General features: G+C 31.3%; 1 protein-coding gene across 1 annotated transcript; it reads right to left on the reverse strand.

Annotated features, from left to right (window-relative positions):
• Positions 1 to 7289: 7289 nt before the first annotated feature.
• Positions 7290 to 7724, reverse strand: LOC131596795 (uncharacterized). The gene has a single exon (XM_058869534.1). It carries the CDS (start codon positions 7722 to 7724, stop codon positions 7290 to 7292), a length of 435 nt encoding a protein of 144 aa, XP_058725517.1.
• Positions 7725 to 14641: the final 6917 nt, after the last annotated feature.

A 14641-nucleotide genomic window follows, 5' to 3' on the forward strand; every position in this document is an offset into this window, starting at 1 on the left:
TTTTATTTTTTTATTTTTTTTAAAGATATTTTATTTAGAGAGAAAAAGTTAGAGTGAGGAGAAAATTTCTTAGAATTTATTATTTTAAGAGTTTGGTAATTTTTTATTTTTTATTTTGGAATTATGTGATTCATGTGTATAGGAAGAGAGATTAAAAAATTGAGTAGAAAATAAAAGATGTTTTTATGAAATCGCATAACTATTTTTTTAAATTTATTTGTAATATCTTGATTAATAGTGAATAAATTTTTTTTTTATCTCCTTTAAAGTAGATCATTTTAGATCGAACTAAGTAAATAATTTACATGTATTATTTCTTATCTTGTTCTTACTATTGTGGTTTTGTTTACACTAGTGAATAGATTAATTTTTCTTTATATTTTCTAGTAACGGTCCTTTTATTATTTATCCTACACATTGTATTTTTTGATCTCTTTAATATTTTCTTTTTACAACAAGTAGCGACCACCTTAGAAAAATGTCCAAGTTTATAAGGAATTAAATTAAATGCAAACAATATTAATTTAACAAAATATGCATACGCAATTAAATTAAATGTGAGACATTGATGCCATTATGCTTGACACAAGCGGAGGAGGATAAGATGGTGGATAAAATCAGGAATGTCATTATCATGTGCCTGAGAGATAAAACATTAATTGGAGATTCAAGGGATAAGACTCCAACAAAAATATGATTTAAGTTTAAATTATTATATATGACCAAGTCCTTTTCTTATATGTTATGTCTGAAACAACAGCTTTACTCATTTAAGAATGAAGAGAACAAATCGATTATAAATAGTTTGATGGAATTTCATAAAATTATTGTTGAATTGCAATATATCCTAGTGAAACTTGAAGATAAGGGCAAGACATTCAGAAATCAAGTTCAGAAGTCAAAGATTTGTTAATCAGAAAAGCTATTGCTTCTAAAGACAAAGTCAAGATTCTGAATACATCAAAGGTCAAGCCTTAGAAGATCAGAAGTATTTTTTAAACAATGAAAGGACGTGTTTCTCATATGATCACATATCTGCTAACTCTTAAAGGATTCTGATACAAAGTCTGAAGAAACCAATCTAAAGACCAAGTGCCGAAAGACTCTGAAGATCCAGTTCTGAAGACTTGAAGCTTTAAAGATTCATTTTTCTGAAGACAAAGGGTACTGAAAACCAAATGCTGAAGACTCTGAAGACGTGGTTCTGAAGACTCTGAAGACTCAAAAGCTTATTTTCCTTCTTCCAACTCATGTTGTCAGCCTCTAAAGTTCAAGAAGAATAGAAAATAACATTAGGAAGTACAAGCTAAAAGGTATAGATGAACGTTTCATCGGTATGAAAGGACGAACAGAGTGTTCTACATAATCTATTTTCCATCAATTCATAACAATGTATCAAGCTACAATACAAAGACGTACTCCATCTATGCTTGATTCTATCCGTTGGGAACTAGCTGTTGGAAATCAAAAAGACATTCTTACCCTCCAACGTCTCTTTTGAGAAGCTATAAAAAGAAGACCAAATCATCCAACAAGGTTGACGATAACTAAAAAAAGGTTGTTATTGCAATTATCACGATGCTAACTTTCATACTGTCATAATGGCTGTTGTCATTGCAGTTGTTAGTTGTTGCTTTGCTTGAATGTAATTCAACCAACACAGATAAAGAAGAATCAACAGAAAAAGAACAAATATTCCAAAGTCGTTGATTAAGAAGCATCTATCAAAAGAGAAGCTGAAGCTCATGCCAATTCGAAATGCTACTGGGCCAATTAGTTGATGCTAATGCCTAAGTTGATAAGCAGAAGCCAATCTGAACAAAGAAGATTAAGTATGAAGATTCTACAAGATGCTACTGAACTCTAATTTTATACATATTGATAGAAATCATAAGAAGAAAGGAGTTGTTTCTCGTGACTTGCTCAACAAAGAAGATGAAGAAGAAGAACATTACAAAATGCTATTCAACATAGCAATTATATAATCTTTGTAGAACAATGTAATGAACACAAGAGTTGTTGCTCAGATTATGTTATAGGTTTATAATTCTTCATGTAAATTGTTTTAACATAAGAGTTGTTGCTCAAAATTATGTTAAACAATATGTGCTTAATTTATTGTGTAATCTTCTTAAGAGAAGCAATCATGTGAACACAAATCTTATCAACTGTATGTTGATGGTTCCTTGAGAGATGGAGTGAAGATCATAAGCTCAAGAAGACAATGGAAGTGAGTCATTATGGAAATCCTCTTAGAAGACTGAGTGAAGGTCAGAACTCTAATGGGGTAAATGAACGTTATATCCGTTGAGATCACTAAACGGTTCATTTCTTGGTGGTTAGTCACTTGCGGTTTCCTGTGTATTTTATTGTGAGTCATCGGCTGTTGCCCGTGCAACTGTAACCAGTTTGGTTATAATGGATTAAGACATTGAGTTCAAGGCGGAATTACCTTGGAAGGGTGGACTGTAACACCCCAATTCTACCCGAAAATATAATGCGAGAAATATCAAAGTATTTAAAATTTCAAACAACAAATTGGAGTATTGCATATCAACTTAAAACTTCAACTTGTATTTCATTCAACAATGATACATAGCATTCGAATAACAGTCAACTATCGGCTTTATTCAACTCAAAATACTTGGAAGTATAACAAGTACTTCATATTATTCAACTTGGATTCAACGGTTATAATAACAACAACTAAAACATTAACAATATAGAAACAACAATATAAACAACCCCCCGAGTCTTAGGTATCAGAGCGATACACCAGCAGGACTCGATGAAGTAACAAACTTCCACAACTATACTTTAGTACCTGCCCATTTCCCATGGTAGGGGAAACATCAGCAGAAGGGGTGAGATATCAAACAATATAAAGGAAAGTATGATACTAGATATAACAAGATAAGATCATACACAATTCACCTCTTCTCAATATAAGCAATTTGCATCACGACAACAACATGGTTCATATATTCCAACTTATACACATATATCATTAATACATATATATTCACATTCTCATTATATATGTTTCATTCACGTACATCATATCTACAACACATTAACAATCCATATCAACTGAATTCAACTATACAAACTATGCATCCACACATCATAACAATGACTCGAATGCAACTCGAATGCAGACTCAAACTATGCATATGCATGTGGTACCAATCAGAGCTTCAGCCCCCGTCACCAATTGCCCATTTCAGAGGCACAAGGCATAAGCCTTCGTCACTAATTTGTCATTCCAGGCCGTCACAATATATATATATATATATATATATATATATATATATATATATATATATATAAATGTATGCGACTCAATGAACCGGACATCATACAACATCATCATCATCATTTACTTCACAAAATATTCGTCACAAAGCATACGCCTATATCACAATTATTACTGATTATTAAAGGTAATAACACTTCACACATATTACAACAACTTCATATAAATAACAGAACAATACCGACAATTCACCTAATCAACGGTCGATACCATTAACAAATAATCACAAAGATATTCACAACCAATCCATAAGATATAATCACAACTCAATACCGACTAATCAGACACAATTCAATTACTTCACCAATTATCCGATTCATTCGGTTAAATTCATTACTTTCCGTCATACCATAATCCCTCTGTTATTTACTAAAGCCTAAAACATGATTACGGTCAAATTCTCAAGATGCCGTTATTTACCAACAAACCGAATAATTTATCTAAGTCCAAGTATTTTTCAATTAAATAAACTAATTGAAATTAATTCATCTATTAATTAAATCAACCAATTAATAATCACACTATATTAATTTCAATTCAATTATATTTCTATTCCATTATTTTCCAATTCCTAGCATCTACTGTACATGTCATTTATCATCATCAGTTCATATCAAAACATGATTAGGGTTCAATTTCATGAAAATCTAACATAAATCCTAACATTTCTAATTCTACAACAAAACCCATTATTTCACTATCAATGGTCTACCCACAACAAACACAACAATCTAATACACATAGATTATCAAATGCACACAACTTATCACATTTATATCATCACATTCCAACAAACCATCAAATACTCAAAATTGCACATAGAAGAACATGGATATCAAGTATAGAATCTATCCACCATAACATACTATCATACAACCCTTTATCATGAAAGAACTCCACCCTTACCTTGGTAAATTTGGACTCTTTCACCATAGCTCTAAGCTTTTCTCCAAGAAAAATCCTTTCTAACATCATTTGGAGGCACACCTAAAAACCAGCTCGGAAATTGGTTTATCAGACAAACTTAAAACCCTCAAAATGAAAATTGCTCCGGTCAGAACTTACCTCTATGAGTCAGGAACATTGTGTCCAAGTACCGTAACGATCCAACGGTTGGATTGAGAGATACGCCCGATTTTCCAAGGTGACTCTATGCTGAAACTTGCTGCGAAAATTGAGGCTTCCTCCATAATTTTTCTTCTTCTCTCAAGTGCTCCTCCCTTCTTTCTCTTCTCTCTTCTATTTTTCCTTTCTCCCCCAAAATGAGTTATGAGACTCCAACTCTAAAATCCTAACTTTCTACTCTTATTATCTCTTTTCTCTTAATGGGCTTAACCATAATTCATCTATTATGTTTCTACTACTAAGGCTCAATTAACTATATCTCTCATATAACTAAATTAACCAAAATAACACAAACACACATACAATTAAATATTTCAAATAATTATTATATCACATAATAACTAAATAAATAAATAATTATTAAAAACACCAAATAATATAATTACTAATATAATTAATAAAAATATTAATAAAATCGGGATGTTACATGGACTGGACTAGCATGAGAATTTCTCAAGTGAACCAGGATATATCGAGTGTTGTTTGCTTCTGTTTATTATATTTTGATAATCACTTAATCAGAAGCTATAATAAGACTCAAGTTTCGTAGAAAGCTTAATGCTTCTGAGAAATATTAAGCTTATGATAAACAAAAGCTTCCTAAGCTTCAGCATCAGAATTTAAAGAAAGGAAAATTTATTGAAAACCCAATTCAAACCCCCCCCCCCCCCTTTCTTGTGTTTTTCTCCACCTTCAAGTGCAACACGGATAGATCTTCAAGAGAAAATCCTAAAATATCAACTTGTGGTGGCATATTTAGGGATAATTTAAGAACCTTCTTGTGATATTTCTCAACAAATATTGGAGTTTTCACTTCCTTTGAAGCTAAATTGCAGGGAATCATGCTTGCTGTCAAATATGCTAACAGGAAGAATTAAATAAATTTTTAGCTTGGAACTTACTCAATGTTGGACATTCATGTATTTTCTAATGTGAATATTTTCCCCTGACATCTATTAATTAAATGGAAGAATACATTACACACTATACGCTTCTTTAGACTCAAGATATCTCATATTTTTAGAGAGAGAAATGCATGTGCAAATGGATTAGCCCCTTCAGTTTTTTTGTTGATTATGACACTTGGTGGGTTTCACTTCTTATTTGTGCTTTTGAAATTATTTTGAGTGATAAGTTGTGCATGTCCAAAATTTTGCTAGCTTTTTAATGAAGTGGAATGTCCCTATTACATTCAAGGGGAGAACCCTCAATACAATTTTGTTACTTGTCTTATCACTTTCATTTTGTTTATTATTGTTTGTTGAATCTCCTTCGTGATTACACATCTCTAAATCGAGTTTGAATCAACTTGTTTTTTAGAATGCATTATTCAATTGGTTGTCTTTGAGTTTGACCATGATGCTTTTAGTCAATTTCCTAAGTTAATGGAACAAGAACCATATTTGATGTTGGTTCAAGTTAGGTGGAAAGAGAAATCTTAAATTATTTTAAAAAACATGACAAATTGAGATTGTATGTGCATGACTCGAATTATGTACATTACTCGAATTAAAATGAACAGGGGAAAATAAATGTCTTTCAACATGTTTGACTCGAATCACAATTTTAACTTGATTCGAATCGGACAACTTTATGACTCAAATCACAAGTTGCACTTGATTGGAATCAGACAAATCTTGTTAGCCACTTCCACATTTTATTCGAATCACACCAACAGTTGTAAGTTTTGTTTATTTTTCTGTTTATGAGGAAGTTAGGTAAAGTGGAGGTGGCTGGAAGATTAGATTTTGTTCTATTTTTTCTGGTTTTTTCTGCTATCACTTAGCGAGCTCAGAAAAATCATCTAAAATGACCTAACCTAATGAAATCACCTATTCATGTTACAAAAATCCACAACAAAATAGATAAGATAAAAGTTTAACGAGATTACGATTAATGATATTGACTCCTATAATAATGGGTCATCAACATTTTTGCTCCTAGAACTTCTCAACAAACTTATTTCATTATAGAAAAAAATGATGAATTCACATAAACGAGTCAGACTTTACGATAGGTGTGACTCGTTTATTAATTTTTACTGATGTGTCACTTGTCCAAATTGTATAATACATCGCGTTGGATAGTCTAATGCAGTGCGGTATTTCGAATTGCTCACAAGGAAATTTGATCCTTAGGAAAAATAGTTGATTTCTTCAAATTTCTTCTTTTCTTTAAATATTTTTGTTTAAGTTTGATTAACTTTTTGTCATAGTAACTTCCACAATAAAAATAAAAATATTGTAAAATTTATCTAATTAAAGTGATTTAGAATTTAATTTAATTTTTCAATATTACTTTAAATTAAGATTAAAATGCTATAAAAACACATATTATTAATAAAAACTAATTAAAAATAATATAAATTTATTAAAATCGTGTAATTACTTTTTTTAATAAGAAAATGGGAATATATTAACAAGCACTACGGGTGCTCAACCCAAACAAGGTTACAAGAAGGAGAAAAAAAAGGAAAAATGGGCATAAACCCCCAACCGGATGCAACCGGGTAATAAACTACCCAACCAAACTACCTAAAAAACGGTCTCGGATTGATACACCAATTCGGCCAAAGTAAAGTATCATTCACCTTAGAAAAAGTCATAAACCATTCCCTAGAAATAAATTTGATGAACCCCAACCCATCAAACTTCATTCCTACATTTCCAGCCCACATCCAAATAGTCCAACAAAATATTAAGCCAAAGAACCAACCCACATCCAAATCTAATTGCAACTTGCATGAATTCTCCAAGCAAGTAATTCGCTCCAAAATTGTTCCGGCCGAAATGATGTCATCCAAACGAAGCCAAAGAAGCAATTTTTTCCACCAATCTCTAGCAATGTCTCAATGAAGAAAAAGATGATCAAGATCCTCTTGAAACCGACCATAGAAAGAGTACACCAACAAGTTAGGATCTAATATAATTCCACATTTAGCCAATTCCGCCTTCGAAGCAAGTCTATTCCAAATCAATCTCCAACCAAAAAGATGAATACGACTAGGAACTTTTTTCTTCCATAAATGAAAAAAGGCTAAGATAACCGAATTGTCCAATGGAGGTGTCCGAGAGTCAAAGGACAAGATGGAATCATAAGCATTACTCACCGTGAACCCGGAAGAATTACGCCACCTAACAAACGAATCCTCAATCAAGTGACAAGATTGTACTGGCGAAAGAAGAATCACCAAATCAAACAATTGTGTCGCGGCTGCCCCATTCTCCACTTCACAATTAATATCAAAAGACCAATTCCAAATTTCTCCATTCCAACTACCCATATCGGCCACCTTTGCATGCGGATTATCCGACAACGGAACTAGATCCGGAAAAAGGGTTCCAAGCGGTGTTGCCTAACCAAGTGTCACACCAAAATTTCAAAAATAGGCCCTTTCCAAGTTTGCAAGAGATGTAAGCTTTAAACCAATTTGATGATGGCTCCGAGTCCGCACAACCAACCGAACAAAGATTCTTCTACCAAAGGGATACTTTGTCACACACATGGAAAGAAGGCTCCTTTAACATTGCTCTTTTAATATCTCCATACCTGCAAAAAAGAACGTTAGTCCATAAAGAAGTCTCTGCATTCAAAATGCGCCACTTCCATTTACTAAGAAGTGCACAATTGAACTTTCCACAATGTTTCACACCAAACCCTCCTTATTTTTTTGGAAGACAAACAATATCCCAACTAATCCAATTAATCCTCTTCTTGTCTTCTTCACCACCCCAAAGAAAAGACCGTTGAATCGCAATGATTTCATTGATGATGGACTTCGGAGCCTTATAAAAAGATAAGAGAAAAATTGGAATGCTCGATAAGATGGAATTTAAAAGAACAACCCTCCCGTAAATGGAAATTTGTTTATTATGCCAACTTCCAATTCTCCTACGAAGTCTTGAAACAAGCGGTCTCCACATGTCGCATCTTCTAGGATTAGTTCCAACTGGTATACCAAGGAACACAAAGGAGGCCAAACCAATCTCACAATTTAGAAAAGAGACTCCGGCTTCAACAAACTCCGAAAGAAAATTCACACCAAACAACCTACTCTTGTTCAAATTCAACGTCTTCTGACACTTTTTTTAAAAAAAACATATCAGCCCTATACCACATAAGCATCCATATATGCATAAAAACTATATTACCAAATGATTAAAATAAACATCCATATATGCATAAAAACTATATTACCAAATGATTAAAAAACAAAGGAAAAAAAGCTTTATAATGCATAACACACTTAATTGCCATTCTCACATAAACATCTTTTCAAAATAAACCACATGGCTACCCATTTTATCACAACATATGCCACCAGAAATCACAAACATTCAATTTATAGTTCAAAACATATAGACATTTAGTATTACTCTATTTATAGTAAGATCAATAACTAACCTTCAATTTTTAGTTTTAAATTTTAAATTTTATATTAATAAAAATAATTGCTTGGTAAAAGTTTCTTTTAACATGAACTTTTTTACCTTTCTTTTAGCTTTTTTGAAATAGTTTTTAAACATATTATTTTTAATTTATCGATTTTTTAATTATTTTTCTTATTATTTTAACTAAAATTTATTTTTATCTTTTATAATTATATAATTTTAAATAATATAAATATATTTTTTCAATATAAAAGAAATAATGTTTACTACATATTATAGAAATTTGCATCAAAATATAAACTAATCATCTCAAATTAGAAAGAAAATAAAAATAATATATGGCAAAAATCAAAAAGATTATTATAATAGTAATTTAAAAATTTTAATTAAGTATATAATATTTAATTAGTAATTTTATCTATTAAAATATTTTTTTTACTACATACAAAATTAATTTTTATTAATAAAATAATATTTAAAAATTATTAATTTGGAAAACATGTTTTTCATTATTACAAAATATTTTAAAAAAAATTTAAATGCTTATTCTTATTATATTTTGATGTCTACTTGTCAATGTAAATGGTATGGTGGACATGGATCCCATGCATCCTTGTTGAGGGAAACATGAAATTTACTCTCCCATATGCTAAAACATGGCTACCTTAAATTATCACCATCTTCCTTATATCTATCTATCCATCTACCCTTGTTTTTTCTTAAAGAACCTTAGACCAACCTATTCAGAGTCCAATAGGAGGGAGGGACCATTCATTTTTTATTGGATTTCGTTGTATTAGATTCAATAAGGATGAGTTGCACTTCTTAGTACTCTCTATATATTTTTGGAAATGTGTAATGGAATGACACTATATATCTAAGTTTCTTGATAAAAAATAGTTAAAATATCTGGAAGATGTATTTCAACATGCAATGTTTGGTGGCTTTTTAAATGCTTACTTCCAAATTAATGAGAGCGGTGGAGAAAAAATTTATACTTCCATGCCTGTGTGGGTATCTGTGAATTTTAAGACACCCACAGATATTAAACGGATTTCCATAGAAACTATTATTTTAAAATATATATATAATAAAGACAAAATATTTTTAAATTTAAGCAATAATAATAATAATAATAATAATAATAATAATAATAATAAATTACATTCATTTTATTTCTTCTTTTATCAAATAAATAAATCAGCAAAATAATAATAATCACATATTCAACTAAATAATTCTAATAATAATAATAATTTTATATTAAACAAATTAATATTTAAGTAATTTTACTAATTATTAATGGATAAGGATACCCGTGGGTACGAATACCATTAAATCCGTATCCATGCCCGTAAGGAAACAGGTAACTAAATATCCATTTATTTTACTCGTGTATATCCATTAAACCATCAAATTCGTACCCGTGATAGATTTTACCTGCGGATCCTCATAGGTATGGGTTTTTTTGTCTTCTCTAGGTAGATCTATTGATAAATTCGTAGAAAATTTCACAAGTAAACTCACAATCAATTCTGTAGATAAACTCTCAAATAAATTCGCATGTAATAAAAGAATCCACAAGTAAAATCGCAGAAAATTCAGAACCCACATGTATAATCATTCTTAGACATGTTTGGGTCTTATAAAAGTTGCATATCAAAACTAAAAATACTAGAGATTATACATACACATAATGCCTCACTTAAACAATAAACATATATAAGCACCAACTTAAACATACAAAAGAGTAGATAATAAAACAACACAACCAACATATTAACTCACCCTACCAAAATTGCAAGATGTTTGACAACTATAAGTTAATTCTACACAACAATGAGGTATCCAGGCCTTAAAGTAAACTTTTTTGTTTATGAGAGCTTTATTGTGTTAGTCGTAACTAGTTTGTCGATAGAAAATAGTTAGATCATGGACTCAAGATGCTCATATTACATATGTCAAATGAAGGAATACTTTGAGACTTTAAGTTAAAAGAAGTTGAATTTATTAGACTCAGTAATAATAAAGCTTACGAGATTCAATGGTATTAGGATGATTTGAATCAAGATATTTGACAAGAATTTTTTTCTTTTATGGTAGAAGATATGTCCCCGCATTTAAGCAAAGTCTGTTGTTTATAAACATGTTTGATTATTTGGGCTATTGGACAAGAATTGAACATGGTAAGTCAAAAAGTTTGCACTGTGCATTGATAATTGTTGAATGATCTAAGATATGTGGTTTGTATATTTTAGATGATTACATTCTTATTGGTCATGCATCATCAGAATCAGCGTTAACACACATTAGAAGAACTAATAATCTAATTTCTGAAGTGACATCAGCAATTCTGAAGAATGTTCAATGCCCATCAGAAAGGATTTTGAAAGTGTTTTTAAAAGACAAGTTTTTATCAGATCAAAAGTAAAGATTTCAAGGCTCAAATAAGCTTTTGCTTCCAACTCAAAAATCAAGATGCGTCGTTCAGATAAGATGTTGCTTCAACTCTAAAGACTTCATTCTGACTCTGAAGAATAAATTCTCTTTGGTTGTCTACGTTACCTGATCTCTTCCATGTTCTTTCTACTTCAGATCAGAAGTACGTCTAAAAGAATAACGATCAAAAACTTGCACTAGAAGCAATATGGTACAATAGTACATCATCTTTTCCACTATTGTAAGGACGTATTGTACGAACCCGATTTTGGTGTGTTCTTTGTCCCCCACGATCTTTTTGGAGCCGTTACATCAGCTGCAAGGAAATATATGACTTGTCCTTCTCAACGATCATCTTCTCCAACGAGACTATATATATGAGACACTCTCATTCGAAGTCATTGTCAATTTACAATAAGCCAATTTACAAGAAGCTAATTCATAAGTTGTAAATTCACACGCTGCTAAAAGCTATATTTTCAAACTCAGCATATATAACTTCAAAGAGAAAAGAAGATAAAGAAAAAGAAAATCTTTAAGAGATTGTTTCTAAACACTCCGTTGTGAGAAATTTAATTATGAGAATCTCTAGAACACATGAGTTGTTGCTTATTAGTTGTGTTATCAATTATGAGAAATCTTGTAAACATTATCATTTGTTGAGATTTGTATTCCTCAGGTGACTAGGTTGTAAGTCTGTATACTTGAGAGGGCTAAGTTGTTTTTCTAGACACTTAGAGGTTGTGTGTAATTGTTAGGTACCAAATTGTGTTAATATTTAGTATAGTAATTGGTGCTTCTCAATTCTATTTCATGCAAATTCTTGGAAAATCCCCTTATTTTAATGTAAATAGTCGTATTAGAATTTAATCGAATAAATTGTATGTATATAATCAGTTTTTGGTAAAAAAATTTCAAGTTTAGGTGTTTTGTTGAAGCTTGAAGCATGGATTGGACTAAAAAAGAATTTCAAGAAAAATAAGGTGAAAAACAGCATGCTACAGGACGGGCTTAGCGCGCTCATAGCACGAGGATAGCAGGTTGGACAGAGATTTTGGCGCTAATCCCCAATTTGGCGCGCTTAGTGCGCTATGGCGGTTTAAGATTTTTAAGTGGGAGCGCACTTAGCGCGCAAGAGCGGGCTAAACGCGACCTGCAACTTTTTTAGCCCTATATATACATCAAATCAGATATTTTGGGATCATTCACACACTTTTGGGAGGGAAATATCTGAGAAAAATATTGTTCAAGATAAAAATTGAAGAATCGAAGTCGGTTTCACACCAAAAGTCGAGAAATCACTGTTGGTGCTTGATCGTCTTCTCTTTTTCCTTGTTCTTGAAGTTGCCATGTCTATGGAGAGATAAATCTATTTTGTGTCAAGATTAGAGGTAGTTAACTTGTAGATTATGTATTTCTTTTGATCTTTTGTGTATGAAATTGGTTGATTATTAATATATGGTGAATATCTTGTTGTTTATGTTATATTTATTGATTTGAATCACTGTTGGGAGATATTTTTTAAACCATGACCTAAAAGATATTTATTTATCAATGAACAAACTCTAGAGAAATATTTGAGAGTTCATAATCACTTGTATCAAGCTTTAAAGATTATCATGTTGATTGTTGGCATGAGAGATCATCTAATGGTTAATATGATAATACTCACGGTTTCGCTTTAGAGATAAACAGTATTGAAAGGATGCATGATTATATTGATCATTAATAAGTTCATACTTTTGATTAATCGGATATATATGAAACAGGTTAACGGAATCTAATCTTGACACGTTATCTCAAATCGTTCAAAACTCTACTTTTTACTGTCTTTAACAAATTTTCATGCAATCGTTATTTTTCGTTACCAAAACCTTTCTAAAACCCTTACTCAACATTATTAACTGTAGAACGGCGGTAATATCGCATCAATTCCTGTGGAAATGATAAAGCAAATACTTATCCTGTAAAGTGTTTCAACATTAATCTTTCAAGATTTGTAGATTAAGTCATTTTGTAAGGCGAAATCACCTTGGCGGGTGGACAAAATTAGCCTTTTCTAAGGTGAACCTGTATAAACCAAACGTGTCAATCTTCCTTCTTTTCTTATCTATCTCATTGATTATGGTGAATAGTTTTTTTAGAAAACCCAATATTTCAAACCCCCTATTTCATGTGTTTTTCTCAAACTTCTCCGGAGCCGTGGGCAATGGCTGGAAGTCAGAGGTGAGCTGCGGTGGCTGGCGACCGAGGAGCTTTGGCACTAGCGTATAGGTGAGTTTGAGTCGGGCGGTGCCAATTTGTCGGTGCGATGGTGTTCGGGGGTTAATGGCAAGTTGGGAGGGTTGCATGTCTTACGCTAGGTCGTTTCGTTGATCTATTTAGTGATGAGTTGTGTTTTAGGTCCGATTGGAATCTTTAAGGTTTCAGTAGTTATAAATATCTATCTCTATCATTTTTATTAGGAAGAAAAAAAGACAGGGGGAAATGGTAATTCTAGTTAGAGAGACTAAGGTTGAAATTTCTAAGATTGTATTCTTGAAATTTGCCAGACCTTTGCAAGTATCTAGCTAAAGGAAATTTAGAGAGAAAATGGTAGAAACTGAAGTGTATTCTTAGAATTTTGGAGATCTTTTGAGGTATCTAAGGGGATTGGAAACAATTTTAAATATTTTTGGATTTGTGTGATTCATATATAGAGAGAGTTTGAGAGATTGAGAAATACTAGGTAGAAAATAAGATTTGTTCTTGAAAATTTTAGAGACTATTTTCTTGTAACTCATGTATAATCTCTTGTAACAATTTTCGATAAAGTATAGTGAATCACATATCTGCCCTATCTCTCATAATAGATCAGTTTGATTGAATTGAATAAACAAAATTCTGTGTACTCGTCTTTTATCTAAATGGATTTGGATTTGCTTACAATATTTTGTTAGGGGGTAAATCTTTGCTTGAGAATATTTTATTTAGTTGTCATTGTAATTTGTCCCAAGCATCAATATTTGGTGTGATTAATATCATTGTTATATTGAACTTTTCATTTTCTTAAATGATACAAAGAGTGTCTCGTTGTTCCGATCCAACGACAACCAAATGCAAGTGTATATAAGCATTTTGAAAAGAAAAAAAATACTTTAAGCATTTAAATCAATGTTTTAAAAAAAAAAAATTGTTGATTTATAAGTATCAATAATCTGTTTACAAATAAATGCCGCTGTCAGAAGTTGAACCATAGCCCAAGAGTATTTTCAAAAGAAAAAAATTTTAAGCATTTAAATCAAATTCAATACATATAGCAATCAAAGTATATAATATTTTCATTTATCTTTTAATCTACCTAAAAAAAAGTAATTCTGCATACAATCTG

The sequence above is a fragment of the Vicia villosa genome, linkage group LG4 (genome assembly GCF_029867415.1).
Source record: "Vicia villosa cultivar HV-30 ecotype Madison, WI linkage group LG4, Vvil1.0, whole genome shotgun sequence".
Lineage (NCBI taxonomy): Eukaryota > Viridiplantae > Streptophyta > Magnoliopsida > Fabales > Fabaceae > Vicia > Vicia villosa.

What these genes read in the sequence shown, in the direction of transcription:
- LOC131596795 (XM_058869534.1), bottom strand. Translation starts at nt 7,724, where the DNA reads ATGGGTAGTTGGAATGGAGAAATTTGGAATTGGTCTTTTGATATTAAT.